Below are 27,906 nucleotides of genomic sequence, written 5' to 3' on the forward strand. Positions count from 1 at the left end.
GTTATCTCTGCTCTCACTCCCATGTCGTCTACTAACGTTTCAGTTTGCACATGGGTTTTTGAGAGAAACATCTTCATCTTGGCGGCATCATTAACGCTACCGACCTGTTCGCAGAAAAGCCTGTTGTTTTCCTTGAGCCTTCAAATTTCAAAAAACATGGTATCTATTGGGTTGCCCAAAAAGTAATTGCGGATTTTTCATATAGTCTGCGTAGACAAATTTTTTCACAGCTTGTGACTCTGTAATTGCATTCTTTCTTCTGTCAGTTATCAGCTGTTACTTTTAGCTTGCTTTAGAAAAAAGTGTAAAAAAAGTATATTTGATTAAAGTTCATTCTAAGTTTTATTGAAAATGCATTTACTTTCTTTTAAAAAATCAGCAATTACTTTTTGGGCAACCCAATAGTGTTCAAACTATAATCTATAAACAATAAAAACCAATGCTCTTCTTTTATTGATGGCACTTTCAATTTCCATTCCATGGCAAAACAAAATAGTGAAGGTATTGAAGGCTGATAAAGTCATTAGATGTGATTTGCTCATTCTTCTGTGTTTCTGTTGTGGCTGCCTGAATAACAAAATATAATGAGGTCGTTAACTTTGAACATAAAATCAATCAAATCATTATCTAGGCTCTTATCATATGCACTAAAGTGACATAAACCATCTAATCTTCGATTTGGAGGGAGGGAAGGGGCTTGAAGGTTGTATGCCTTCAATGGGTTGAATAGAAAATAATTCGTCATAGTAAATGAAAATAATACACAATGGCATTAAAACTAGTGTCATAAATTTCCTAATGCAGCAAGGTAGATACGTTTTTTCCCCGTTTCATATGGAGACCAAATGGATTTGCTCCAAGCCATGGGAAGAAGATTACGATGATGGTTGGAAGCCAAGAGAGGGGGTAGGGTAGGAAAAGGCGTTATAATATTCCCTTATTGTATTGTAAATCACTTGAATTTCCATGAATGTTTGCAGACAAAACAAAAATCCAGGAAGCCATAATAATTTGTTTTGATTGCTCCAGAAGCACTTGGCCAATAGATTTTAATGGTAAAGGGCTTTTCTTCTCCTCCCTCAAATTAAAAACAAACGTCGCCACTCTTAGTGTTGCCTTACTTTGTTTATGTACGTTGCTTTTTGAAAGACAATTATAAAAGACCCTCTTTTGCTATAGTTTCAGTTGGCAAGCCATAAACTATTTGTTGTCGTTTTTGGTTTTCTTCAGTATTCAGACCATGAACTTGACACTTTGTGTGCTTTTCAACAGTTAACAAAAGTTAAGAATTCCGGTAGTAAAGAAAACTTCCCCCGCCCCTTTGAAAGGGTTAAGAAGAAGAAACAACATGGTAATTTACAAAATTATCTTTTGACGAGTGCCACCACTTCTGTATTGCCGCACAAAACATATTTCCTTAGCAATAGGACAGGCGGGGGACAGACTGATAGCTTGAGAACAAGAAAAGGCTAAAATCTGATGAGTTTTATGACTTGTGCTTTTTATGCCAAAGCCGCTGTAACGGCTGCGCAATGATGTTTAAACAAATACTCCAGGTTTGTAGAAGAAAAACCTCAAGACAAAAAAGGTGGTTTTGGAGCGTATGCCTTTAATTAATTACACTTCGTTTGGAGGTATGCTCATAAGTTGGCATGTCCGTCCGTCCATCCGTCCGTCCGCTCTTCCATCCGTTTGGCAGCAGTTTGTATAAGACAATGTTATAAAGGTTTTAAAAAAATATTTTGGGGTTTATTCGCTCGGTTTGATTTTGAAATTCACAGAATTTTGTTGAAAACTAAGGCTATAAATATCTAAGTGGTCTGAAAAGCTTCTTATACTAATTTAATAAAATGTTTATCTGACAATACCATAGGTAGTGAGTGCACTTCCTCCTTGGACGGTAGTCAATAATGTCAGAAAATTCAAGGATATAATTTTTTTTTGTTAGAATTTAATCTTATTTAAGGAATCTGTCTAAGACCCCTAAAAATTTCTTAGAATAAAATTTAAAAAAAAAAGTAAAAATGCTTAAAGCTCGGCCGGGCTGAACCTCGAATATTATACCAATTACCTTTAATCATAATACGTTGAAAAATGCATCATTTACGCTGAAAGGAAACCTTTCGTAACCGGAGTGAAATCTTACATTAATGCAATGAAATTTGTAATTGTTTTCGAACCAACGTAGAGCTTCATAGCATTAATGAAAAAGTTTCATTCAATCAATAGAAAATAATGATCTCTTTAATTATAATTTATTTTCTTTGTATAATAATTGCCCTCGGTTTTTTATCTGTCACTGTCTGTACTAATACCCTAGAAATAATTTGAACTCATGATCTCTTGTTTGATAGTCTTGCTCGCATCCTCTAGCCTACCGACATCATCTTCCTTATGATGAAATAGCTGCACAGTAATAAGTGTATCAATTAATCATATTTAAAACAAGTAAGAGCGTGCTAAGTTCGACCGGGCCGAATCTTATATACCCTCCACCATGGATCGCATTTGTCGAGTTCTTTGCGCGGTATCTCTTTTAAGGCTAACAAAGAACAATGACTAAGAACTGGTATGCTATTGGAGTTCTATCGATTTACAGTTCGATTCGGACCAAAAATGAATGGAATGCTGAACATTGAAGAAGTCATTGTGTTATACTTGAGTCCATTCGGATGAGATTTGCGCCTTTTAGGGGTTCAAGAAGCAAAATCGGGAGATCGGTTTATATGAAAGTTGTATCATTTTATGTGGGAGTTGAAGGTCATGGGAGAAGTCGCTGTACAAAATGTCTGCCAAATCGGAAGAGAATTGCGCCTTCTGGAGGCTCAAGCAGTCAAGATTCCAGATCAGTTTATATGACAGCTATATCAGGTTATGCACCGATCTGTGCCATACTTAACACGGTTGTTGGAAGTCAAAATAAAACACCTCGTGCTAAATGTCAGCCAAATCAGATGAGAATTGTGCCCTCTAGCGCCTCAGTCAAGATCCAAGATCGATTTATATGGCAGCTATACCAGGTTATGGACCGATTTGAACCATACTTTGCACAATTTTCGGAAGTGATACCAAAACACCACGTGCAAAATTAGAGCCAAATCGTGTAAGAATTGCGCCCTGTAAAAGCTGAGAAGTCAAGACCCCAGATCGGTTTATATGGCAGCTATATCTGGTTATGAACCGATTTGAACCATACTTAGCAAAGTTATTGAAAGTGATAGCAAAACACCACGTGCAAAATTTTAGTCAAATTAGATTAGAATTGCGCCTTCCAGAGGCTCAAGAAGTCAAGACCCAAAATCGGTTTATATGGCAGCTATATCAAAACATGGTCCGATTTGGCCCATTTATAATCCCAACCGACCTACACTAATAAAAAGTATTTGTGAAAAATTTCAATCGAAAGTTAGCGTGCTTTCGACAGACAGACAGACAGACGGACGGACATGGCTAGATCGACTTAAAATGACATGACGATCAAGAATATATATACTTTATAGGATCTTAGACGCATATTTCGAGGTGTTACAAACAGAATGACGAAATCAGTATACCCCCATCCTCTGTTAGAGGGTATTAAAAATATATTTTTGTTTGACTAGCCGGGGGTTTCGAAGCTGTGTCTACAAATACTTAATTGCATGCGAATTATGTAATGAAATTTGTCATTAAGGTAATGAAATGCATTTCATTGATTTGCTGTCCAGTTAATAACAATAAATTGTTATAATTTTTCAATAACTTTTTTTGTTAATGTATTCTATACTGCTTAAGGATGCATAGTAGAATATATTATTTTTGCAATATTCACATAATTTACTTTTATTTAAGAAAAAACTATTTTCATTCCATCAGTGAATTCACTTAATGAAACCATGAAATGACAAAATTTACTGTAATAATACTTTTCATTCCATTAATGAAAAGGTTCTATGTATTTATGAACATTTTCATTGAATTAATGAAAACACACTAATGAAACGCGTTTATTGACGCGATGAAGCATTTTCCTTTCAGCGTTTGCACAAATAGCAGCTATAATGAAGTATGGTACCATATTGATATATATGCCAGCTATATTTCAATACCAAATTTCAAAGAAATCGGCTAAAAAATCATCTTTTATTGGCCCCACAACTTAATCGTAAGATCGGTATATGTATATGGCAGTTGTATGCAAATATAAACCGATCTGAACCATATAGGGCACGCAATGATAGAGCAATGTGCTAAATTCAACAAAATCGGACAGTCAATGCGCCCTTTGTAGGTCCAACACTTTTAATCGGCAGACCGGTATATACGGCAGTTATATCCAAATCTGGACCGTACTGCACACGGGTGTGGAAGAGCCTAACATAGTAGCTCACTGTGCCAAATTTCAGCGAAATCAGATAATAATCGCTGCTTTTATGGGCCCAAGAACTTAAATCTGGAGATCGGTAATTATGGCAGTTATATCCAAATCTGGATACAGCTGCCGATCTAAGCCGTTTCAAACAGGGATATCAAGGATCCTAGGACAAGTCGCTGTCCCAAATTTCAGCGAAATCGGATAACGAATGTGGCTTTGAATTGGCTGTAAACTTTAAATAGGCACATCGGTCTATATGGGGGCTATATCAAGATATAGTCCATATTCGAACTTAAACTTCCGGTGTTAAAAAAATAAAGATTTGTTGAAGGGTCAATGTTTAAGCCTGTAGCGTGATTTCAACAGACAGACAGAGGCACCGGTTTAGTCTTAAATTTTTACGGTGGTTTTGTCGTCTTAGATTTTTACGGTGGTATTGCCGTCTTAGATTTTTACAATGATAGGGTCGCAAATGGATATTTCGATGTGTTGCAAACGGAATGGCAAAATGAACATTCCCCCATCCTTCGGTGGTGGGTGATGAAGTCCTCCAAATTCGGGTGGACAAAAAAATTATAACTGAAATTATTTATTTTGCCTACTGAGCAGTAACACATGTTGCAGTTGTAACGGCAAGTTTTGTTAGTTGAAATTTTTGACGGAAAAGTTTCCTAAAACAGCAACCCTTTGTTTGCTTAAACAGCTGTCATGTCTGCTTTCCCATTTTCAGCTGACAAAAACTGTTGTTTTAGCAAACAATTTGGTTTTTTTTGTGCCGTCTTCATATTCTAAGTCGATCTAGCTATGTCCGTCAGTCTGATCGTCTATCGAAATCATGATAGCGTTCGAACTAATGAAGCTATCTTTGGGAACTACAAATGCGCCATATCGTTTTAGATTTAGATTCAGTTCCCAAATAAAATGATCCTTTGACATAGCTATAAATAGATTTTGCAAGTTAGTCCATACTAAGTCAAGTAAAAACAGCAAAATTGTTTGCTGTTATGACAAATAGTCAGCTGAAATGGGTTACAGAAATAGATTGTAAAACAGCAAACATTTTCTGCTGTTTTCAGATACTAAAATGCTGATTGAAACCTAAAAATGAAGACAATTTTACAAAATTGTTTACCATATAAAACAAAATGTCCAATAACAGCAGGCAAAACATCACCTTTAGCAAAAAAAAAGAAACATCTAAAATGTGCACTAACATATAGAAAATGCCTTAAATATCGTTTAATTGTATAAGAGCTGTAATCTGTTTTCTTCAAAGGTTAAACATTTTAGTTTTAAAAGCAGCAAACAATGCTTGCTGACATCAGCAAACTTATTTTTCTGGGTGCATGAACATTTCATTGAGAGGAAAACTTCTTACATGCCAATGAGTGCTGTGTTATTAAATTTAAATTTTTATTAAGTTTAAATGATATGGAACCTCCTGCGACACATCTTTGGGGAGAAGTTTTTACATGGCATAGTACCTCTCAAATGTCACCAGCATTAGGTGGGGATGAACACCGCTGAAAAATCTTTCATGATGTACTCGCTCGGAATCGAAACCAAACTATTGAGCGTCGCAGGCGAATGTGCTAACCTCTATTCGAAGGTGTCCTCTATTTGTCTATGGTTGGGTGCATGAACATTTCATTGAGAGGAAAACTTCTTACATGCCAATGAGTGCTGTGTTATTGAAGTTTAAATGATATGGAACCTCCTGCGACACATCTTTGGGGAGAAGTTTTTACATGGCATAGTACCTCTCAAATGTCACCAGCATTAGGTGGGGATGAACACCGCTGAAAAATCTTTCATGATGTACTCGCTCGGAATCGAAACCAAACTATTGAGCGTCGCAGGCGAATGTGCTAACCTCTATTCGAAGGTGTCCTCTATTTGTCTATGGTTGCTAATATTCTAGCATTTAATTTATTACCATCATTAGGGTTTCATTACCCAAACCTTTTGGGGTTTAATACACAAACAATACTCAATTAATCATACAATTAAAATCAAAGTTGAAAATCGCTTTTTTGTGGTTTCACCGTTATACAAATCTCTTCCAAAAATAGTCACTAATTGCCACCATACCCGATTTTCGCAAATATGCATCCCTTTCCAAATTTGGAGAATTATTATACTATTATTTATTTTGTTATAAGGAAATGGGTACATGCCCCATTCCAAATTGGTCATAATTTATTGGTTTAATTTCCATAACCACAATTCATGCATTGGATGCATTTTAATAATCATTTCCCAAAAACAAAAAAGCCAAGCTTCTTTATTCTGCTCCTCCCCCGAAGAGTAGAAAACAAAGTGCACACAAAAGGAAACATGTTTTGCCATCAAATTACCACAAATAATAGTTTGCAATTCTAGGGGGATTTGATGTATAAAAGTTGTTAATTATTGGCATTTCCCAAATGGTCGTTTTATTGTGTAGAATTGCCTTACTTTGGAACTTGTTCCATCAATCCTATTTGCGCCACTACGCCACCAACAACCACAATTAAGAATTCAAAAAAAAATCGAAAACGAACATTACTGTTTAAACTAATTAGGAGCACAAGAGTTTGACTGGCATTAGTAAAAAAAGCAAATTTGTTTGCTTGCTTAAACCAAAGATTTATTCTAGAGTACCTTTTATGCTACTTACATGAACTTCTATGTACATTTGTCATTCATTAACAAATGAGCAAAAAAACTAAAGAATCTGCTTGAAATAGATTGCGATAGTTTTTTTTTTTATTCTGCTATAGTCTTAAACATGAACATGTAAGATGTCCACTCTTTTCATCAATTATTAAACAACCCAAAGATTTTAGACTTCTGAAGCCTCCATCAACAACTTGAGGAGGTAAATCGATCGAACACTTGGTTACAGCTAATTGAGAATTTTGTATTGTAAAAAAAAATACGTAACACACACTGTGAGGCCGGAAGACGCATGTGGCTGAACGAGTAGACCTGTCTGTTGTTGTTAGGTTATGTTGAAAAGAGAATGGCGATATTAGTCCGCCCCACGTAACTATGGGCATGCACTTAAGTCGGTAATCGGCTTTTGTGCGCTCTAAATTCTAAAATGTCACATCGAAATAGAAAATCGAAATCAGGAATTCTATGCCACTTAAAAAATCCCAATTGCCCCTATGTTGGATTATGTCGGGTATTGTGTCCCAAGCAAAGCTCCGATGTCTGTTAGCCGCGAAAGCCGGGACATAGCAAATGCTCCAACGCACAGTGGGATAGAGTAAAAATATAGATATAGATATAAATAACTCTTGAAATTTCAAGGGCCTGGGTGATCGGGGCGCCTCTTGGCAGGACCATAAAATTGGTCACCTGAGCATTTCGAAAATTTAGTCAGGCCAAATCGTCAATTGGGTCCGATTTTCTGTTTTTGCTGGAATGTGCTGAAAAATCCCTACAAAAAAGTCTGCTTGAATTAAACAATATCTCCACTGGTATCGGAGATATTCGACTTTTATTTTTTTTAATTTTGCCGAGATTGCCTTTGTATTTTGCAATGTACGAAGACATTTGTTCGATTTTCATTTCGATGCATGCTTTGGATAGGTGACAAAATTTACTTTGGCTTTGCTGCAGAATGCGTCAACATCCGATAATTCAATTAAAAAAATACAGTTGGAAGTAAAAAAATGCGAAAAAATTGATATTTTGCATTTTCTTGATGAAACAAAGTATTTCCATTGGTTAGTCTTTATTGAAAAAAGAAACTACCTTAAACACCCTTTTTTTTCTTTTTTTATACCCACCACCATATGATTGATCTGCGTCCCCATAAAGTATATATATTTCTGAACGTCTTGATATTCTAAGTCGATTTAGCAATGACCGGCCGTCCTTGTGTCCGTCCGTCTGTGGAAATCACCATAACTGCTAGCTGTAAGAAATTTTGAACAGATACTTCCTTTTGATGTAGATTGCAATAAGCCCACTTCGGTTTAGATTTGGATATAGCTCGCATATAAAGTGATCCTTCGACTTGACTTGTTGAGCTCATTGAAGCTGCAATTATTTACCGGGTGGCCTGAAGTTTTTACATAGTGTTCCGTTACAACAATCGTGCCAAGTATGAACCAAATCTGTGTATAACCTGATATAGCTCCTGATTTGACATCTCAAGCGCCAGAAAGCCTCAATTTCAATCCGTTATGTCCGTAACGATTTCCAATAATCGTGTCAAGTACGGTCCAAATCCTTTGCGTAAGCAGAATCCACGGTGGTGGATTCCCAAGATTCGACCCGGCCGAACTAAGCACGCTTTTACTTGTTTTTTGCAAAGAAGACATATTGTAAATGCATTTGTGTGAAGTGAAGTTTGAACAAGATGGGTCAATTTAAAGTGGTACAAAATGTACTTCAAAATATGCAAATTTAAAAAAAAAAATGGAAAAACCCCTCGAGTTCTCAAAACGCAAAACACACATCTCCCATACGGGCTTATGTTTTTATACCCTCCACCATAGGATGGGGATATACTAATTTCGTCATTGCGTTTGTAACACATCGAAATATTGATCTCCGACCCAACAAAGTATAAATATTCTTGATCGTCTTGACATTCTACGTCGATTTAGTCGACGTTAACTTTGGAAAGAATAAAGCAAGGTGCTTGAAAATTTTCACAAATACTTTCTATTAGTGTAGGTCGGTTGGGATTGCAAGTGGGTCATCGGTTTGACATAGCTGCGATATAAACCGATCTTGGATTTTGACTTCTTGAACCTCTAGATGGAGCATTTATTGGATAATTTGGCTGAAATTTTGTATGCAGTGTTTTGCTACAGCTTCCAACAACTGTCCTAAGTATGGTTGAAATCGGCTCATAACCTGATATAGCTGCCAGATAAACCGATCTTGTATCTAGACTTCTTGAGCTTCTAGAGTGCGCAATTATTTGGTTGAAATTTTGCATAAAGAGTTTTGGTATAGCTTCCATCAACTGTGGAGAGTATGGTAGCAATCGATTCACAACCTGATATAGGTCCCATATAAACCGATTTCTTGGTTATACTTCTTGAGCCTTGAGAGTGCTCCATTCTTATTCGATTTGGCTGAATATGTTCACAAATTTCTACAATGGGCTCCAATATCCAAACCAAGTATGGTCCGAATCGGTCCACAACCTGATATAGCTCCAATACCATAGCAATTGTTACCCTTTATCCTTTGTTTGCCTATAGAAAGATACCAGGCAAAGAACTTGGCAAATGCGTTTCATGGTGGAGGGTATATAAGATTCGGCCCGTCCGAACTTAGCACACTTTTACTTGTTTTTACTAGTCTTTTTACATGCAAATATTTTTTGCACCAAACACTACAATAGCCAATTTATAACTTTGTGTATTTGTTTGCAACGCTAAGAAGGAGAAGAGCTAGACCCACCGATAAGTATACTCATCGGCTTAGAATCACTTCCTGATTCGATCTAGCTATGTCCGTCTGTCAGTCAGTCCATGTATTCTGGTAATCAAGGTGCAGGTCGCATTTGTTGTCCGATTTTCACAAAATTTTGCAAAAGTCATTTTTTTGCTCAAAGGACAAACGCTATTGTTTTTGATTTAGATTTAGCTCCCATATATATATCTTTCATCCGATATGGTATTTTAAGGCTGTCGAAGCCACATATAGCATGAAGTGTTTTGGATGACGTCTTAATACGTGTGCAAAATTTCATCAAAATCGGGTTAGATTTAGATATAGCTCCCATATATATCTAGCTATGTATAGCTTCCATATATATCTTTCAGCTGATGTGGCCTTTAAGGCTGTAGAAACTACGTTCCAATACGATTGGCTGTAGTAGCGACTATTTTAGTCCTATCGAAAAAAATCTTACAAGGTTCTATTAAGTTTTGCAATAGGTATGCAAAATAAAAGTCTGACGAGATTTCAACTTAGGCTCATACATTGAAAGTAGTATGTATGTTGACTCTGTGGTGTAGGCTATTCTATGGCTATGTCTTTCTTTACTGATTTTTGACCAGTTTTTTCGATTCTATCCCAATGTGCAACGTCTTATCATCTTTCCCACATGTCCTACACATGCTATCACTTGCCGCATCTATTTTGCATAAGTGAGCACGTAGTCCTATGTGTCCCGTTATGGTACCTAAAAGTACGTTTACATTGGCCACTAAATCCGGATTTATGGTCTTTCGAAATTTAATTGCTAAATCCTGTCTTTTTCTGTCTTCTTCCTTTCGGTAATAGCCTCGTCTGCTCACGATCCGGATCACCCCATAGGATTTTCGCCGTCCTATCGACTGTTTCGCTGTACCACAGTGTTACATGCGCGTTCGTCGCCCAAGCGCTTAACTCGGACTGCGTCGACCCGAAAGGCTTCGGGATAGCCAAGTTTATTGACGACAGTCCTCTGGCCAACTCACTGCAAAATCGTCTGCTCTTTCATTCCCCCTTACTCCGCTATGTCAAATGATGTGGATCGTGCCATCCTCAGAGAATTCGTTTATATCCTTCTTACACTTCAAGACTGTCCGCGGTCTTACCGTCTTGGTTGTTATTGCCCTGATGGCCAGTTTGCTGTGTGTGAAGATGTTCACACTCGACCTCTTCGCGTTAACAGCACACCACATCACGCATTCCGTCATCGCCCGGATCTCAGACCCTGGGTTCACAATGCAGACCCCCAGGCCCACCATGTCAGAGTTCCATTAATCCAAGACTGTGCCGCTGGCAGCAGTGGCTCGACCTCAACCTCAAGTGCCGTCTCAAGTATTTGATCGGAAACCTCTTCTATTCCTTCCAGGTTTTCTATCGTCGCCTCGATCACACCGCGATAGTACGTCCTGCTGCTATCCTCTACCCATTCTCCCATCGCCTTTAGTGTCATAGCCACAGTGGCTGTCTCACACTTAATCTGTATGACCATTCATTCATTCAGTTTCCTGTCCAAAATCACTCCTAAGTAGTTGACCTTGTCCGAAATACCGAAATTGTCCTATTGAGTAAACGTGGTGCGTCAAATTGGCCCACCTTTGTCTTCCTCGTATACAGGAAGATTTCAGTTTTATCTGGTTTAACATTGAGACCTCTAGATTTAGCCCAGTCGTATACCATCGCCAAGAACTTTTTAGCTCTTCTGCATTAACTGTAATGGACTGTATGTAGGTAAATTAAGGGCTCCCAGATTTGTAAGCAGTTTCAACGAAATAAAATGGAATAAAAAATGCAGTATTTTAGAATTCAGTTACAGTATGTAAGTTTATTGTGGACAGTGGCAGCTTACCAGTTCAGATGATTATGCACAAGTAAACTTAAAATACAAAGCGTCAGGCAGACATACTGATTTAGAACATACAACAATTAGTTTAAGTTAATTCAGCAAAGAAAGGGACAACATGTTAACTTAAATTGAGTAAAAGCTTTCTTCATATGACAAAGAAAGGGTTTAAGGTGACCGCTTTGTTTAATTAATGGTATCTAAGAATTCAATTCATTAAGTATTTCAGTTAATTCATTTCTTAATTTCTAAAGTTCAATAATTTGTAGAACGGAGTTCAACATGCCGCCTCCCTTGCAGCATTGCAATTTAGTACGTACAAGCTCCGGATATAATCCAACCGAAGATGGTGCTTTGGGCTATGGGCATGGACGAGGAGGTTTGAATCATGCCAGCCAGAAGTATTTTGGACAATTGATCATTTCCAATTATAATTTCAATGTCCGACGGCTTGAAGAAGTGCGGGTCAGCTAACGTGGTGATATGATCGTATATAGATTGCAATTCTTTCTCAACAGTATCTTTGGGCAGAGGAATGTCGAACTTGGATTTGACAATTCCAGTTATTTGTATTTTAACTGAGGGATCATGATAGGACTGCAGAGTAACAGTGCAGAAATCAGTGTGTTCTTTCCGTATAGTCTGAAGATGTAGCCGCTGAACCATTGAACGCAATATGAAGGTCTGTATTCCACCAGAGTTTAGCATCAGCCGAATTTTATCAGGACCGTTTGTAGTCAGAGCACGTGCCAAAGCTGTAGGAGAAAATACATGTGATTTCGATCGCTGACTTAACCTTTCATGTACGGATGGTTTTGGCGAACGGTGGCGTCTCATATTGGATGTTCTCCGTGAACTGGAAGGGGTTATGGAGCGACGTCCAGAAGACGAGTTCTGGGAGCTTGATGGCTTCGGATGGTTGTTTTGCCATGAAGAGTAGTTCTGCTGGCTAGCTTTCCTCTTATTATTATTATCCGTATGAAGCATGGTGTGGTGGTTGTTATTGCAAACCAAGCATGTTTTTCGGGAAGGGCACCAATCACGAGTATGGGCCGAGCAAAGGCATTTAAAACAGAACCCTTTATCCTTGACTACCTTCCGCCGCTCGAAGACATCCATTTTGTTAAATTGAAAGCAATTTTTCAGTGCATGCCTTTGATGGCAGATGCGGCACTTTGGTAGACTATTTGCAGAGCTGTAAACGTAAAATTTATTAAGTTGTGAACGGATGTGGAGAATACTAATATTAGGCAGTGGGAAGAATGCAGAGTTTGACCAAGGGGCGAGTCAGTAATCCATTTCGAGTTCGTATTTCAGCTACGCGAACATTAGAATCTTGCCCTCTAAAGACCTTTTCTACTCGACCTAGTAACCATTCACTGGGAGGAAGATTGTCCTCCTTAACCACAACGAAGTCGTCAGTTTTCAGATTTTGTTGGACAGACTTCCATTTATATCTTCGCTGAAGCTCAGAAATGTACTCTGTCTTCCATCGCTTTGCAAATTGAATTTGTAAAGCCTTAAGTCTTTGCCATCGATTTATCAGAGTCAAATTATCAGAATAGTCTTCAGGGACAGCGATTAAAGCAGCTCCCCTCAGTAGATGGCCAGGGGTCAATGGAATCAAATCAGTTGGGTCTTCGCTTATAGGGGACAGCGGTCTAGAGTTCAGAATACTTTCGATTCTAACAAGCAGAGTGGAAAATTCTTCAAAAGTAAATTTGATATTAGCAGCAACCTTCCGTAAATGCGTTTTCATGCTCTTTACAGCCGCCTCCCATAAACCTCCCATGTGTGGGGCGTGAGGAGGAATGAAATGCCATGAAAACTCGTGCAAAATATACTTCTCAGAAACCGATCTTTGTACATTTTTCAGAAATGTTTTGTATTCAGCAGATAATGACCTACTCGCGCCAACGAAATTTGTTCCGTTATCAGAAAAAACCTTGCTAGGATATCCTCTTCGCCCAACAAATCGGCTGAAGGTGGATAGGAAGGCCTCAGTTGTAAGTTCGGAGCAGGTCTCCAAATGAACGGCTCGGGTTGACAAACACACAAATATGGCAGCGTATCCTTTTTGCAGTTTCGCATTTCGAAGTCTTGACGTCTTCAACTCAAAGGGTCCCGCAAAGTCTACACCAGTGTGTGTAAATGGTAACGAAAAAGTGCATCGTTCAGGCGGCAGTGACGACATTATTTGAGTGCGAATGCGATGCTTGTATAATGCACAGGTACGACATTTCCTTATACAGTTTTTAACTGCGCTTTTTAAGCGTATTATATAAAATTCCTGTCGAATTGCCCTCAGCATAATCTGGTGCTCTGAATGTAACAACATTTTGTGAGTAAATTCTATAAACAGTTTGCAAAACCGTGATTTCTCTGGTAATATTATCGGATGCCGTTCATTGTAGCTTAAATCAGAATTGGCTAAACGACCATGAACTCGTAACAGTTTGTGTTCATCAAGAATGGGGTTCAAAGTTAAAAGTCGACTTTTAGAACTAATAGGTAAGTTATTCGTAAGCGCTTTATATTCGGAAGGGTAATACATACGTTGAGCCATTTTTATAAGGTTAAGTTTAGTGATAGATATTTCGTCTTTAGTAATACAATCAGTTTCAGGAATGGATTGTTTTTTGCATTTATTTATAAAACGATATACGAAGCAGATGACACGTAAAGCTCGATTGAACGAAGAAAACCGATCCAGTATATTATCAGTTTGTGTCTCGGTGTGAAAAGTGGACGCTTTCCGTTCGAGATCAGGTTCTTTAAATGTAGTTGGTTTCGGCCAAAACTCTGATGATTTTAACAACCATTTTGGGCCATTCCACCAAAGAGAATTATCTTTAAGTTCCGAAGCAGTGCATCCACGAGTTCCTAAATCGGCAGGATTCTCATTTGTTGGAACGTGCCTCCATGTTGCGTTACCAACATTATCCAATATTTCAGAAATCTTATTAGCGACAAATGTCTTCCAATGAAACGGTGGTTTGTCCAACCACGCCAAGGTAATTGTCGAGTCAGACCAAAGATAAATGTCAGTGACGGAAATGTTCATATTTCGACAGATAGACTTTAACAGTTTTGACAGTAATGTGGCGCCGCATAATTCAAGTCTGGGTAAGCTTACAGTTTTTAGCGGTGCTACTTTGCTTTTCGAAGCAAGTAAGTTAGAAGTTCTAATTTCTCCATTCGAAATAGTACAGATATAAATGCAGGCGCAGTATGCTTTCTCAGAAGCATCACAGAACCCATGAATTTGAATCAGTTTTTCAGGGGAATAGTGAATCCAGCGGGGAATCTTGATAGATTCAATTTCAGAAAAGTTTGAAATGAAGTAATGCCATTTTTCAAGCGAGTGCGGTTTGACTTCTTCATCCCAGTCAGTACCATCGATCCACAGTTGCTGCAGAAGAACTTTAGCTACAACCACGATGGGAGCTAACCATCCAGCGGGATCAAATATTTTGGCAACGATAGATAATATTTTCCTTTTAGTAAGTGGGTTGTCAGGGAACTCAATGTTTGAAACACTATAGTAAAAATTGTCAGCCATAGCATTCCATCGAATGCCAAGAGTTTTGGTTTCACTGGTATCCTCAAGCTTGAGGAAATCTTCGTTGAGAAGATCCTGGGGGGGCATTTGTTTCAGGATTTGGGGGTGATTTGCCGTTAACTTTTTTAGTGGAAATCCAGCAGAATTTAGTAAGTCAATGAGTTCTAATAAATAGGATTCTGTTTCCGATAAAGAATGAGAACCAGACAATATATCATCAACATATATTTGATGCTTCAAAATTGATGATGCAACAGGATGACTCGACCTTCCATCTTCGCTTAGTTGCACTAAGGTCCTTATTGCCAAGTATGGAGCACAGTTTACTCCAAAGGTAACAGTTTTGAGACGAAAGTCCGTGATTTTTCCAGTTGAGGAGTTTCGAAATAAAATTCGTTGAAACTCTCTATCTTCTGGGTGTACATATATTTGTCGGTACATCTTTTGGATGTCACCGTTAAAAACATATCTAAAGAAACGCCAACGTAAAATGACATTCATTAAATCGTTTTGTAATATAGGACCAGTGTGCAGAATATCATTCAAAGAACAACCAGTTGATGTTTTCTTTGAGGCGTTAAATACAACTCTAACTTTTGTCGTAGTACGTTCAGGCTTAACGACAGCGTGGTGTGGAAGATAGAAGGATAAATATTTCGATCTCAGGCAAATTTCTGTGGAAACAGTGGGCTCCATATGGTCGAGTTCAAGGTATTCTGATAATACGCTATTATATTCCTTTGCCAGATCAGGGGATTTTTCTAAAGTCTTCTCCATATGAAGATATTGACCCATAGCAGCTCGTCTCGACGATCCGAGAGCTATACTGGGGGGTAAGTCGTGGTGAAATGGTAATCTAACCAAATATCTTCCGTCAGATCGGCGCACAGTAGTAGTCTTGTAAAAATTTTCGCACCAAACATCATCATCTGATAAACTCTTTGATGATGGAATCTCCTCAAGTTCCCAAAATTTCTTTACTTGTTCATTGAGTGTATTAGAGCATGCAACGAAAGATGCGAAAGAAGTTACAGTTCTAGATGGGCCACTTAATATCCAACCAAACTCAGTTTCTTGTGCCAAGAGGTTACCAGATATATTCTTTTGCACCCCAGATTTCAAAATAGACGGGAGAATGTCACTACCCAATAACATGTCTATTTGTGCAGGTTTATAGAAATTGGGATCAGCTAAGTCCATATTTCTCAAATCAGACCAATTGGATATGGTAGTAGTGGAAGACGGCATCAAATGGTTCAAGTTGGAAATTACAACCGCTGTTGCCTTCAGTTTGAACTCAGATTTCCTAGATCTTAGCGTTATATTGCAGAGTTTCGAAGAATTCTCTAAAACAGTGCCACCCAATCCAGAAATCGTCGTAAACGCTTTCTTAGTGGGTATTGAATAACGATTGACAATTCTATTTGAGATAAATGACTCTTGGGACCCTTGATCAATAAAGACTCGAACAGTGAAATTGGTTCCTAAGTGTTCCAAGTCAATTAAAGCGGTTGGCAAAATAGTACAATGACCAGAATGTGCAAAATTCGACTGAACATACGAAATTTGACCAGAATAAGCCTCAGCTGAAGTAGACGGTACGTCTTCATGTTGCGTGTCAACATGGTATGCCGAAACCTGTGTTTGCTGATTACTTGGATTCGTACTATGATTAGACTCAGGGTGCAGTAAAGTGTGGTGAGATCGTTGACATTCTTGACAAAGTTTGTCGCTTCTACAACTTTCAGATTTATGACCATAAGACAAACAGTTTTCGCATATCTTGTTTGTAGCAATAAACTTTCGTTTTTGACCAAGATGCCAAGACTTGAATTTTGGACAAGTGCGCAGGGAATGATTTTGCCCACAGGCCTTACAGGGTCTAAAATTCTGATCAGTTTTAGCGTGATAATTATTCGTTCTTTGTGGAGTCGTTTGTTGGTTTGAGGGTTTCCTCATATCTGATATCGATTCCAACATATCGAGTCGCTTTGAAATAAAATCATCAAGTTGGTTCCAAGTAGGCATTTGCTTATGATCATTTAGGGAGTTTTCCCAAGCAGTCAGAGTTTCTTCAGGCAGCCTTGAAGATACCCAATAAACTAATATGGGATCCCATGAAATAACAGCTATGTTATAAGTTTTAAGAACCGAAAGACAGTTATTAATCGTAAATTGCAAATTCCGCAAAGCTTTCCCCTTCTCAGATGTAACGCGATCACTCTCAAATATCTTCCTAAGTTGGTGGTTGATAAGAATGCGCTTATTCTCGTAGCGCTGTCGCAGTGCTTCCCAAGCCAGTTGAAAATTATTATCGGTTAAACTAAATTGTTTAACAATTTGGTTGGCTTCACCCCGGGTTTTCGACCTTAAGTGGAACAATTTCTGGGCAGGAGACAGTTTTGGATGTTTGATATAAATGGCTGTGAACATATCTCTGAAGCTTGGCCATTTATCATAACCACCGCTAAATAGTTCGGTATCACATGGAGGAACTTTTAGGGAATACCCAGTTTCAGTTTCGGTTTCAATAATCCCAGATGGCCGTGATGACCTATCCATTTTCCCTTGTTCTATATCCATCAAGTCAAGCATTGAAGTCTTACATGCTTTATAGGACCTGCACGACTCGTTAAACTTTGAGTGAATAGATTCCTTTTCCTCCTTAGTTGGACCTGGATCAGTGGTCATTGAATTTTCATAAACTTGGGTCAAAGTGCGCCAACGACGATCTAAATCGTCCAGATCGACTTTCAAACTTGACAACGTATGCTCAGTAACATCGATAGTTGCAAAGTTGGCGCAGAATGTGACCAGCTGGTCAGAAAAGAAGATGAACTTCTTCGATGACATTTTTTTCAGAAAATCTTAACAGTGAACAAACCCCGCACTAGGGCCTAGATAAAATTAATTTTCCGTATAGGAGCGATTACAACAAACTAAGCAATCCCACAAGGAAATGATCAGATCAATTAACAAATAAATATCTCGAAATATATATTTCACAACGAAATGAACAATTCTCCAACTAATAGTAATACCCAAATAGCCTCAATTAACATAAATCTAAATTTTTCTTCAATAGAGCCTTGAAAATGTTTCTCTTCCAAGCTTTGCAGACAATATATATTAAAGAGTTCAACTGAAATTAATGTCTTTCCCCAGTTATATAGATCAATCTTAGTTCAGAAGAATGGTAATAAAGAAAGGCATACAGATATCTCCAAACAGTGCAAATAAGGAAGTCAATTGTACGTGCGAGAATAATAGATCAATGCTGTTCAAATTTATTAAAGAGAAGTCAATTCCAAATCCCAAATAATCCTAAATCCTCGCAAGGCCGCCAAGACCAATTTGTATAATACAGTAGTATGGCCAATACCAGTCGTATGGCGTAGCGAATTAACGGTATTGTAAGTTCGCCTTTGATCCAATAAACTTCCAAGATAAATTTCAGTTGAAAAGTAAAGTAAACGTGAAGGCTGTGGCCTCTTGTTATTGTCCTCCACAAACCTCCAACCAGATTGCCGATTTTGCTAAATTTGAGACATAGATTTCAAATCTATTGGTATTCCTAATCTCTAAACTAGGGTTATTCTAAATGCAAATGGTAACCAACAACAAATTTGGGCATAAACTCAATTTCTCAGAATGAGAAATGACCCAGCGCGTATACTTAGAATATCACACATTCACGATAAATTCAATATAAATAATCTTTCCAAAATTTAATGCAGATAAAAATTGTCGTGTTGCGGGTATGAGCCCAATGACATACAATGGACGGTTTTGTTCTCCCCAAAGGTATCAGTAATTAAATTCAAATTTGCAGCGTATACAAATGAAAAATTGACGAATAATATGTATATATGTCTGTAGAAATAATGATGAGGGTGGCTTTCCCTTGAACATATATCTATCGATATATTCTTTCTTTCCAAAATGTCTCGTTCTTATAATTGATAAGTTTCCGGCCACAAAATCGATGAATCGAAAATTTAGACTGAACACTTTGAAACTTTCCGATAAATTTTACAAAATTCCAGACTAAATTCAATTTCGTAATATGCCTGTTCGTTTATTTTCCCAGTAAAAATCCTCCGGTAAAATTTGCAGGACAGTAGCAATTCTGCTTGCAAATAAAGTACGCGAATGACTTTCGGTAATAATCTTTACAGATTTGCACAAATTCTTAGGTAAACGAACACAGTTAATGCCAACCAGACTCCTTTATGTGCAAATAAAAACTTCTTATATTTGCAACTTTCCGTCTTCAATTTCCTCTATTTCGATTGTAGCACTTTTATATAAAATGTTGGCAACCCTACACAACCACAAATGTTCAAACACTCACCTACTATACCAAATATTCTTGACTGTCAGCCTCTCACCTCTTGCTGCCCTTGTAGAACCATCCATATGTGTGTTCGTCTTGGAATGGATTTTCGTGCACCGTTAGGCAAACCAACAATCATCAATGGTAAACGTCGTCTGTCCAAATTAACAACCAGAATACATGTATTGGAACTTCCTTCACCTCAAGACTGGTTATTCCAAACGGTGCAGAGAACACATCATAAAAAAAAAATTCCAACTTTGATAATTTTAGCGCCTCTTTCCCTCTTTCACTTCTTGGTTCACTGTATTTCTCCGTACTTTCTTCAAATTAAATTTCTTTCCGGCTTATTGTGGCAATTTTCAACACTTCTTGATTGACTTCAACAAATTTTCCAAACGTCTCCTTCTTGTAAAACTATGCTTTTGTAAATTCTTTTTAACTATTTAATCTTTTAACAATGTTCTTATTCTTCCTCTTCAGAAATGAACTTTACAGCATCAGTTATTAATCAAAATGACATACCGGCTTTCTAACACTTTACGCAAGCCTCTCTCTTTCCTAAGAATTAAATCGTGTGACAGTAAATGAGGCAAATCCCAATGTACAAAAACAGTGATGCCACATTGGCAATTGATGCTGGGCTTGTGTGTCAGTTTTCCGGATCGGATATATAAAGTTGAAAATCTGGTCGTATTGATGTAGGTCTTGTGCGTATAATCAAATTGGCAATGAAATCGATATTTCATGAAACTTTTTAAATATTGTTGTATAATTTATACAAACAATGGATAGGGTATTTCTTGGATAGCGTTGTCGATTTCTGAAAATGGGTATCCGGCAACCCTGTGCAATATTATAAAAACAATAAAAGAGAATATATTTGGACATGCGCAGTGCACTTGGCCACTCATATGTAATGAAGATGAAGTAAATCAAAGAGATTTGGAGCTATGCTGTTTTTCGTAAAGGCAGCAGCAATTCTAAGGAGAGCAGTGGCAGATCAAAGAGATTTGGAGGTGCGCTGTTACTTATAAAGGCAGCAGCAACTTTAAGAAGAGCAGTGGTAAATCAAAGAGATTTGGAGCTGCGCAGTCACATATAAAAGCAGCAGCAACTTTATGACGAATGCGTAATGGTGCCGATGGTAAGAGATTTAATCCGTGTGTGCGAAATGGCAGCCACTCATCACGCAGTAACACAGCAGGCGGGTGGTATAAGTAAACAAAGAGTGTATTGATGTTAAACGTATGCTTTCAAAGAGATGTCCCTCCTTCAAATAAATGCAACAACATATTATGTACACATGCGATGAGTGTACCAACTCTTTTTTCTATGCAAAGCAAAGACAGAATTGAAATAAAAAACTCCAAAAAAGGGCGGTAAAATGACGATGGCAAACTCTGAGGTGGATCAAGTGGTAAAGACGAAGTAGACGATGACTTTGGCTTTGCTACTTCAATAATTTGCCAATTTCTTTCTCCCTTTCGTCTTGTCTCGTATGATAACTGTTCGGGTGATCGGGGCTGGTGTGTTTTAGGGCATATGTTGACTGAGGTTATGTTTGTGCGGCAAAGTGTGTATGATTCTCTATAGATTTTAGAAGCCAGTGAAGATAATGCCGACTGTCGGTGGTATGTCAGTATGTTAAAGACATAGATGTCAAGAAAAAAATGTTGCAGATTTTACTGACAAGCAAGGTGGATTTTAAAGAGCAAATTTAATTGATTGTAAGAGAGTACTTTTGGTTGTCATCTCTTCCGCGGCTGTTAATATGCGTAAGGGGTTTAACATAGATTTTGCCTATTCTTTTTACTCAGAAGTACGCATATGCCAGAGCGCAGAAAATTATTACCTTATTTTCGTCTTTTTTTTGGCAATAATTACATACCACGAAATACAACAGCAAATATGAGAGACCTGTGCTCTTAACATAAATTAGCATACATACATATATGTAGCTATGATGCGGTGCGTTTATTAACGCCAAAATATAAGATTGTTTTTGGTGCGTGTGAAGTACCACGATTTTTATCAAATGAAAGGGTTGCACATGAATACTTAACTGGGCGCTTTCGTGAAAAGCTGTTCTTACACAAGTATTATGTACAAAGAAGATTCGAATGCTTTGACTTTGTGCCACTTTGAACAGATAAACTGAAGTAAATTTTCACTTGTAAATTTTTTTTCTTTTTTGAATTTCGTAAGTAATTTTACGAAACAAATTCAAAATATTTTCAAACTCCACAATTCCTATCCGTTCACAAAGTAATAAATTTTACATACCTTTTTTCCATTATAAACTTGATGAGGATGATTTGTAAGTGCGGTAATTTATGATATGCGGTGGACGTGATCCAGTTTTTTTTCCAAAAAAAAAAAATTATGTTGTTTTAACAGTTCCTCTGACGGTTCGAAAGGACCATGTACAAATCCAGGGTAGGCTTTAACTGTAATGGACTGTATGTAGGTAAATTAAGGGCTCCCAGATTTGTAAGCAGTTTCAACGAAATAAAATGGAATAAAAAAATGCAGTATTTTAGAATTCAGTTACAGTATGTAAGTTTATTGTGGACAGTGGCAGCTTACCAGTTCAGATGATTATGCACAAGTAAACTTAAAATACAAAGCGTCAGGCAGACATACTGATTTAGAACATACAACAATTAGTTTAAGTTAATTCAGCAAAGAAAGGGACAACATGTTAACTTAAATTGAGTAAAAGCTTTCTTCATATGACAAAGAAAGGGTTTAAGGTGACCGCTTTGTTTAATTAATGGTATCTAAGAATTCAATTCATTAAGTATTTCAGTTAATTCATTTCTTAATTTCTAAAGTTCAATAATTTGTAGAACGGAGTTCAACAGCTGATTCGGATTCTTAGCCCTTGGAAGTTTAATAACATCGTCTGCTAAGCAGACGGGCTCAAATCCCTCCTCTGTTAACCATGGCCTGTAGCGTGCCCTGTGCCACTTTCTTTATTTCATGGGGCACACAGTTATCCAGTCTCTAATGACACAGTCTACTCGGTACTGGTCTAAGGACTGACTAATACAATTTGTGAGACGTGAGTCTGCGTGATTCGATTTTTGCCACTTCCTGATTAAAAGGGGGAACAAGGTCGGACGGCTAGCCTACGCAGGCGAAAACTCAGTGGATTGAGTATCTAAAACACCAGTTCAAATGTGCTGTTGAACTAGTAGGAGTAGGCTAAAGGAGAATCAGAATTAGTTTCTGGATTTAACGTAGAATATAAAAGTGGAGGATTTGCTTTAATATGCAAGAATTTTATTTAAAAGAATATTGAATATTGACTACGAGCAACTTTAACTCGTTTTCGTTATGCTAAATAAGGAAGTCTATGGAATAATCGATAGTACGCTGTCTAATACAGTTCGTAAGGTATACCTTCCATCCTAGGCGATGGTTAAAAAAAAAGTCATCAGAAGCTGCATTTTCTCTTTTGTAATCTCAAAATTCTAAGATTTCCATTGTTCGATCACATAGCCCAAATATTGCTGAGTAGTTTTTTTTTTTTTGATGAATGAATGATAAACACAAAATCAAGTTTCAGTAAAATTGGTGGTTTGAAGCGTTTCGTTAGTTTAACAAAATATTTTCAACTGTCACTTGATTTGGCATTAACAAATTTGTCTCCCAACGATTAGACATCCAACTTCCCAAGGTATTGAGATGGACAGACGGACAAACAAACAGACAACATTGTAGTTTGATAGACTGATTGATGGACAGACATTTATTCTCAGACGACTTCATTGAACACCATGTTTTTATACCCTACACTACCACTGTGGTACAGGGTATTATAGATTTGTGCATTTCTTTGCAACGCTATGAAGGAGTTGAGCTAGACTTATTGATAAGTATACCGAGTCACTTTCTGATTCAATTTAGCCATGTCCGTCTGTCCGTCTGTAAGTACATGTATTCTTGTAATCAAAGTGCATGTCGTATTTGTTGTCCAATCATCACGAAATTTTGCACATATCACCTTTTTGGCCCAAGGACGCTATTGATTTTGATAAAAATCGGTTCAGATTTAGATATAGCTCCCATATATACGTATCCCCGATTTTCACTTTTATAGCCGTAGTAAGGGCAATTTTCAACCAATCTGCACAAAATTTGGCACGGATTGTTTTGCTACTGATCTTAACATATCTGCAAAATTTCATCAACATCGGTTCAGATTTATATATAGCTCCCATATATATGTATCGCCCGATTTGCACTTAAATGGCCGCAGTAGCTACAATTTTCAACCGATCTGCATAAAATTTGGCAAGGCCTGTTTCGTTACTGATTTTAACATACATACATACAAATTTAGATATAGATATAGCTCCAATATATATGTTTCGCCCCATTTACACTTATAGCCAAAATTTGGCACTGATTGTTTTGTTACTGATCTTAACATATGTGCGAGATTTCATCAAAATCGGTTCAGATTTGGATGTAGCACCCATACATATATGTATCGCCGGATTTGCACTTATATGGCCGTAATAACAACAATTTTCAACGATCTGTTTAATAGTCGGTTCAGATTTAGATATAGCTCTCATATACATATATATTTATATATGACCCGAATTTATATTTGTAGGGTAGGTGTAGGCTATTATATAGTCGGTTCCACCCGACTTTTGCCTTTCCTTACTGGTTTAAGGTTTATTTTTGTGTGGATGTTATTTGTTTTATTTTTTTAATAAAATTGTTTTCTAGCATGGGTTTTCCAATCAAGATTCAAGTCTTCGTAGATATAAAAACTTTGCTGCCATTGGCGGTCTCATTAAATTTGTTGTAACAAATTGTTTGTTGTTTAGTGGAAACGCAGCACTGTGTCATATATTGGCATAAAACATAAGCATAAGAACATTGTATGTCGCCGGTCAAACTGTTCGTCTTGGCCTCCATGAGGCCCATACACTGAAAACTAATACCAAAAGGCAAATGTTCTGCTCATTTGTCTTTGAACTTTTTGTGGGCTGTCAGAATATGAATGTCCACCAAAAGTGTGCAGTTTCAAATTGTTTTTTATTTAGAATTATGTTTTTCCCCCTTCATGGTTTGATTCTTTTTGGCCCAGCAGCATTTCTTGGAGTTTTAGGTTTTTGCAATTTACTATTTGTCAAATGTGATTTGTTTACATGGACTTATGTGCGCCTGCGCATAATCTACAACCTGTCAAATTTCAAAAAATCGCAGGCAATTTTTAACCTGGCCTTAACGGCTTTAATTTGAATTGGGAGAAACCGAAACAAAAACAACAACAACAGCAATGTTCTTCATTTACAATTTGTTCTGTGTGCATGGTTTTGCTTCTTAACTGGGGAGTTATAGGTGACGGATAAGTCTATCACAAGATTAGATTTGTCAAATAAATTATGAATTTGACCACAGTTCATGAAAGTGGGGGGTGAGGGCAGAAACAGGAATTGATTCGCTGACATTTGTTATTTGTATTTAAGGAATTTTTAGAATTTTTACTCCATTGTTTGATAAAATGTTAAGTGAAGGGAAACAACATGGGGTCACCGAGATTATTTAAGAACAAATATTTATTCATGGCATGACACTTTGCATACAAGGCAAGGAATGTTTAAATCGTGAATAGAAGGCAATACAGTGAAAGAGAAATATACAGGGTAGTTGACACGAAGTCAAATGGAGGTGTAATAATAGTTTTTTTATAGATTCAAATGACAAAAATGTTTGGAAGTAATTTAAATTTAAAGTCCATTCGCTTTTGGTCCATATGACAGCTGTTGGTCTCAGTTGGTCAAAAAACGAGTTGCAAACTGTGGAAAAATGTCCTGAAGTCATCTAAATCTAAACATCCATTTACTTTTGCCCGATATGACGACTATTGATCTGAGCTGGTCGAAAAACGAGTTGCAAACTGCACGAATGTAATCTGATGGAATTTTTTGGTTCCCTTCCTTACAATTGCTATCTTTCAACGCATCCATACTGGTATATTTTTTTGTAATCATCTTGCTCTCTAAAATAGAAAATTTCTGTGCAGACGAAATAAAATGCGGACCATGATTTTTTAGCCAACTTCCAAAATGTTTTCCCTATAATTAGTCGCATTAACTTAGACACCAGGCGCAATGAAATCGATTTTGAAGGGGTCTAGCGGCGGTCACAGTTGCCCACCTCAGATGGCAAATTACTTTGGATGGCCGCTCGTAAAATTCTCTACTAAGTGTTGTCGCCGTTCGGACTCGGCAACAAAAAGGGATTCCTTATAATTGAGCTTAAATTTGTATCGGAAAGCACTCATATGAGAGAAGTTTCCCCCCCGTTACTTGTAAGGATCTCCCTTGAGCTCGTTTTTATACCCACCACCATAGGATGGGGTATACTAATCTAGTCATTCCGTTTTTATCACCTCAAAATATCGTCTCGTCGTTCTAAATCGATCTAGCCATGTCCGTCCGTCCGTCGGTCGAAATCACAATAGCGGCCGAACGCGTAAAGCTAGCTGCTTGAAATTTTGCACAGATACTTAATATTGATGTAGATTGTTGGAGATTGCAAATGGGTCATATCGATTCAGATCCAGATTTGGCCGAAATTTTACATGTAGTGTTCTGTTATGACTTCCAACCACTATGTCAAGTACGGTCCAAATCGGTCTATAACCTGATGTAGCTCCCATATAAACCTATCCCCCGATTTGACTTCTTGAGCCCCTGGAAGCCGCATTTTTTGTCCGATTTGGCTAAAACTTTGCACATGGTGTTCTGTTGTGACTTCCAACAACTGTGCCAAGTACGGTCCAAATCTATAACCTGGTATATCTCCCATATGGTATATAGAATAAAATTATGTCCTACAACTTAATTTATTTGGTATACATTTTTAGCAGAATCCATGGTGGTGGGTTCCCAAGATTCGGCCCGGCCGAACTTAGCACGCTTTAACTTGTTCAATATATGGTGGATCCCTTTACGGAATATTTTCAGATCTTTGCCCAAGTTTTTGTCACTACGACGTAGTTTTCGTTGAATTCCAGCCATCATTCAGCGAACCATGTCAGGTGTTGTTGCAGTTTTTTTTGGACCCCCATTGTGGTGTTTGGCAAAGCTACCAGGATCATTATAACGATTTATGGTGCGATTAATACACATTGTGTCACTTTGCGTTGTTTGAGTTCGCTAACAATAAGTCGTGGTGATTTTCCAGCCAAATATGACGCAATCGCATTATTACGCTTCAACTAGAACCATCACGTTTTCATCTTTCTATCGATTCTATCTGGAATATAGGCATATGCAATAGGTAATCCAAACTGCCTGGAACTTCGGACATTGTATCAAGGATAATACATCGTCCGTAGACGCCGCATGACCTAAGAGAATTCTTTCTTATCCTCACAGCAGTGGACGCAACAAAATTGAGGCATTAGGTGTAGCATTGAATTCAATGCATCAGATGTTGTTGTCTTCAATGCGGCTGCATTGATGGTGCACAATCGATCCATCCATTGGATCGCAAGAGTGTTGAACGGTAGGTGGACTTTCCAAACGCCGTTCGCCAGACCACAACACAATAGGTCAGAGAACTGCAGTATACATCCAATTCATAACATGCGATTTAATGCAAACTTTTGTCAATGGCTATCACAGTTGTATAGGGCAAGAGTTGCCTTTCTTGTCCTTTCCAAAATGTTTGAATTTCCTGTCCATCAAAACGTTCACAATTTTAAGGAAAGTAAAATCGAATAGGGAGAATACCAAAGCTCAACTATTGGATTCAATCCTGGCGAAGACATAAACTATTAATAAAAATGGTTATCCCCCATTTATACAAAAGAAATGGTTAAAAATCGTTAGATTTTAACAATGATTACGAGCCAAGATCCAATTTAAGATGCTATATACATACGGAAACGACCATCCGTTTCGAATTTTTATGGCTCATTGATTATCATTTTACTTCAAAGATCTGTACTTAAAAAATTCAACAATTAAAGACGTTCTCATATTCTATGTCTATAACTAAGATACAACATACACTCATAGAAAATACATACACTGCTGAAAAGTTTGTTGTTTGCTGGAAATTACTGATGCTTAATTATAAAGGGTGTGTTAGAAGAAAAAATAAAATACAATACAATCATCTCTTCCAACAAAATTAAAAAAAAAAACTAAAAAAACATAAAAAATATCATAACAATTTTTTTCGCACATTTTTGTACTCAAAGCAGCAGATTTTGTTTGCTGATTTAGCTGACCGAAATGTTTGCTAGTACAACAGCAATGTCTTACTTTACTTTAATTGGCTATGACAGAATATTTCTTCAACTAGCCGAACGTAGAATAGCGTTCCAAGCGCCTCGATCTTCT

General features: G+C 37.5%; 2 protein-coding genes across 4 annotated transcripts in view; one reads left to right on the forward strand and one right to left on the reverse strand.

The window, feature by feature from the left end:
* LOC106085592 (pro-interleukin-16) overlaps positions 1-27,906 on the forward strand; it is a 93,205-nt gene that overhangs the window by 47,979 nt on the left and 17,320 nt on the right. The gene's annotated exons all lie outside the window — the stretch shown is intronic.
* Positions 11,776-22,053, reverse strand: LOC131998545 (uncharacterized). 3 transcript variants are annotated; one of them, XM_059370959.1, is made up of 2 exons: positions 21,809-22,053; positions 11,776-12,819 (listed from the first exon to the last, which is right to left on the reverse strand). In XM_059370959.1, exons 1-2 carry the CDS (start codon positions 21,817-21,819, stop codon positions 11,934-11,936), a joined length of 897 nt encoding a protein of 298 aa, XP_059226942.1. In that variant the 5' UTR covers positions 21,820-22,053; the 3' UTR covers positions 11,776-11,933. The 3 variants fall into 3 exon arrangements, with proteins under 3 accessions (XP_059226942.1, XP_059226938.1, XP_059226951.1); XM_059370955.1 differs by lacking the exon at positions 21,809-22,053 and adding an exon at positions 19,541-21,717; XM_059370968.1 differs by lacking the exon at positions 21,809-22,053 and adding an exon at positions 19,578-21,713.

The sequence above is a fragment of the Stomoxys calcitrans genome, chromosome 1 (assembly GCF_963082655.1).
Source record: "Stomoxys calcitrans chromosome 1, idStoCalc2.1, whole genome shotgun sequence".
In the NCBI taxonomy this organism is placed as follows: domain Eukaryota; kingdom Metazoa; phylum Arthropoda; class Insecta; order Diptera; family Muscidae; genus Stomoxys; species Stomoxys calcitrans.

Excerpts from the sequence above, each read along its gene's own strand:
- LOC131998545 (XM_059370955.1), bottom strand. The coding sequence starts at position 19,605 with ATGGATGGTTCTACAAGGGCAGCAAGAGGTGAGAGGCTGACAGTCAAG. Across the intron at positions 12,820-19,540 it reads AAGAATATTTGGTATAGTAG|CTCTGCAAATAGTCTACCAA; the intron begins GTGAGTGTTTGA and ends TTACGTTTACAG.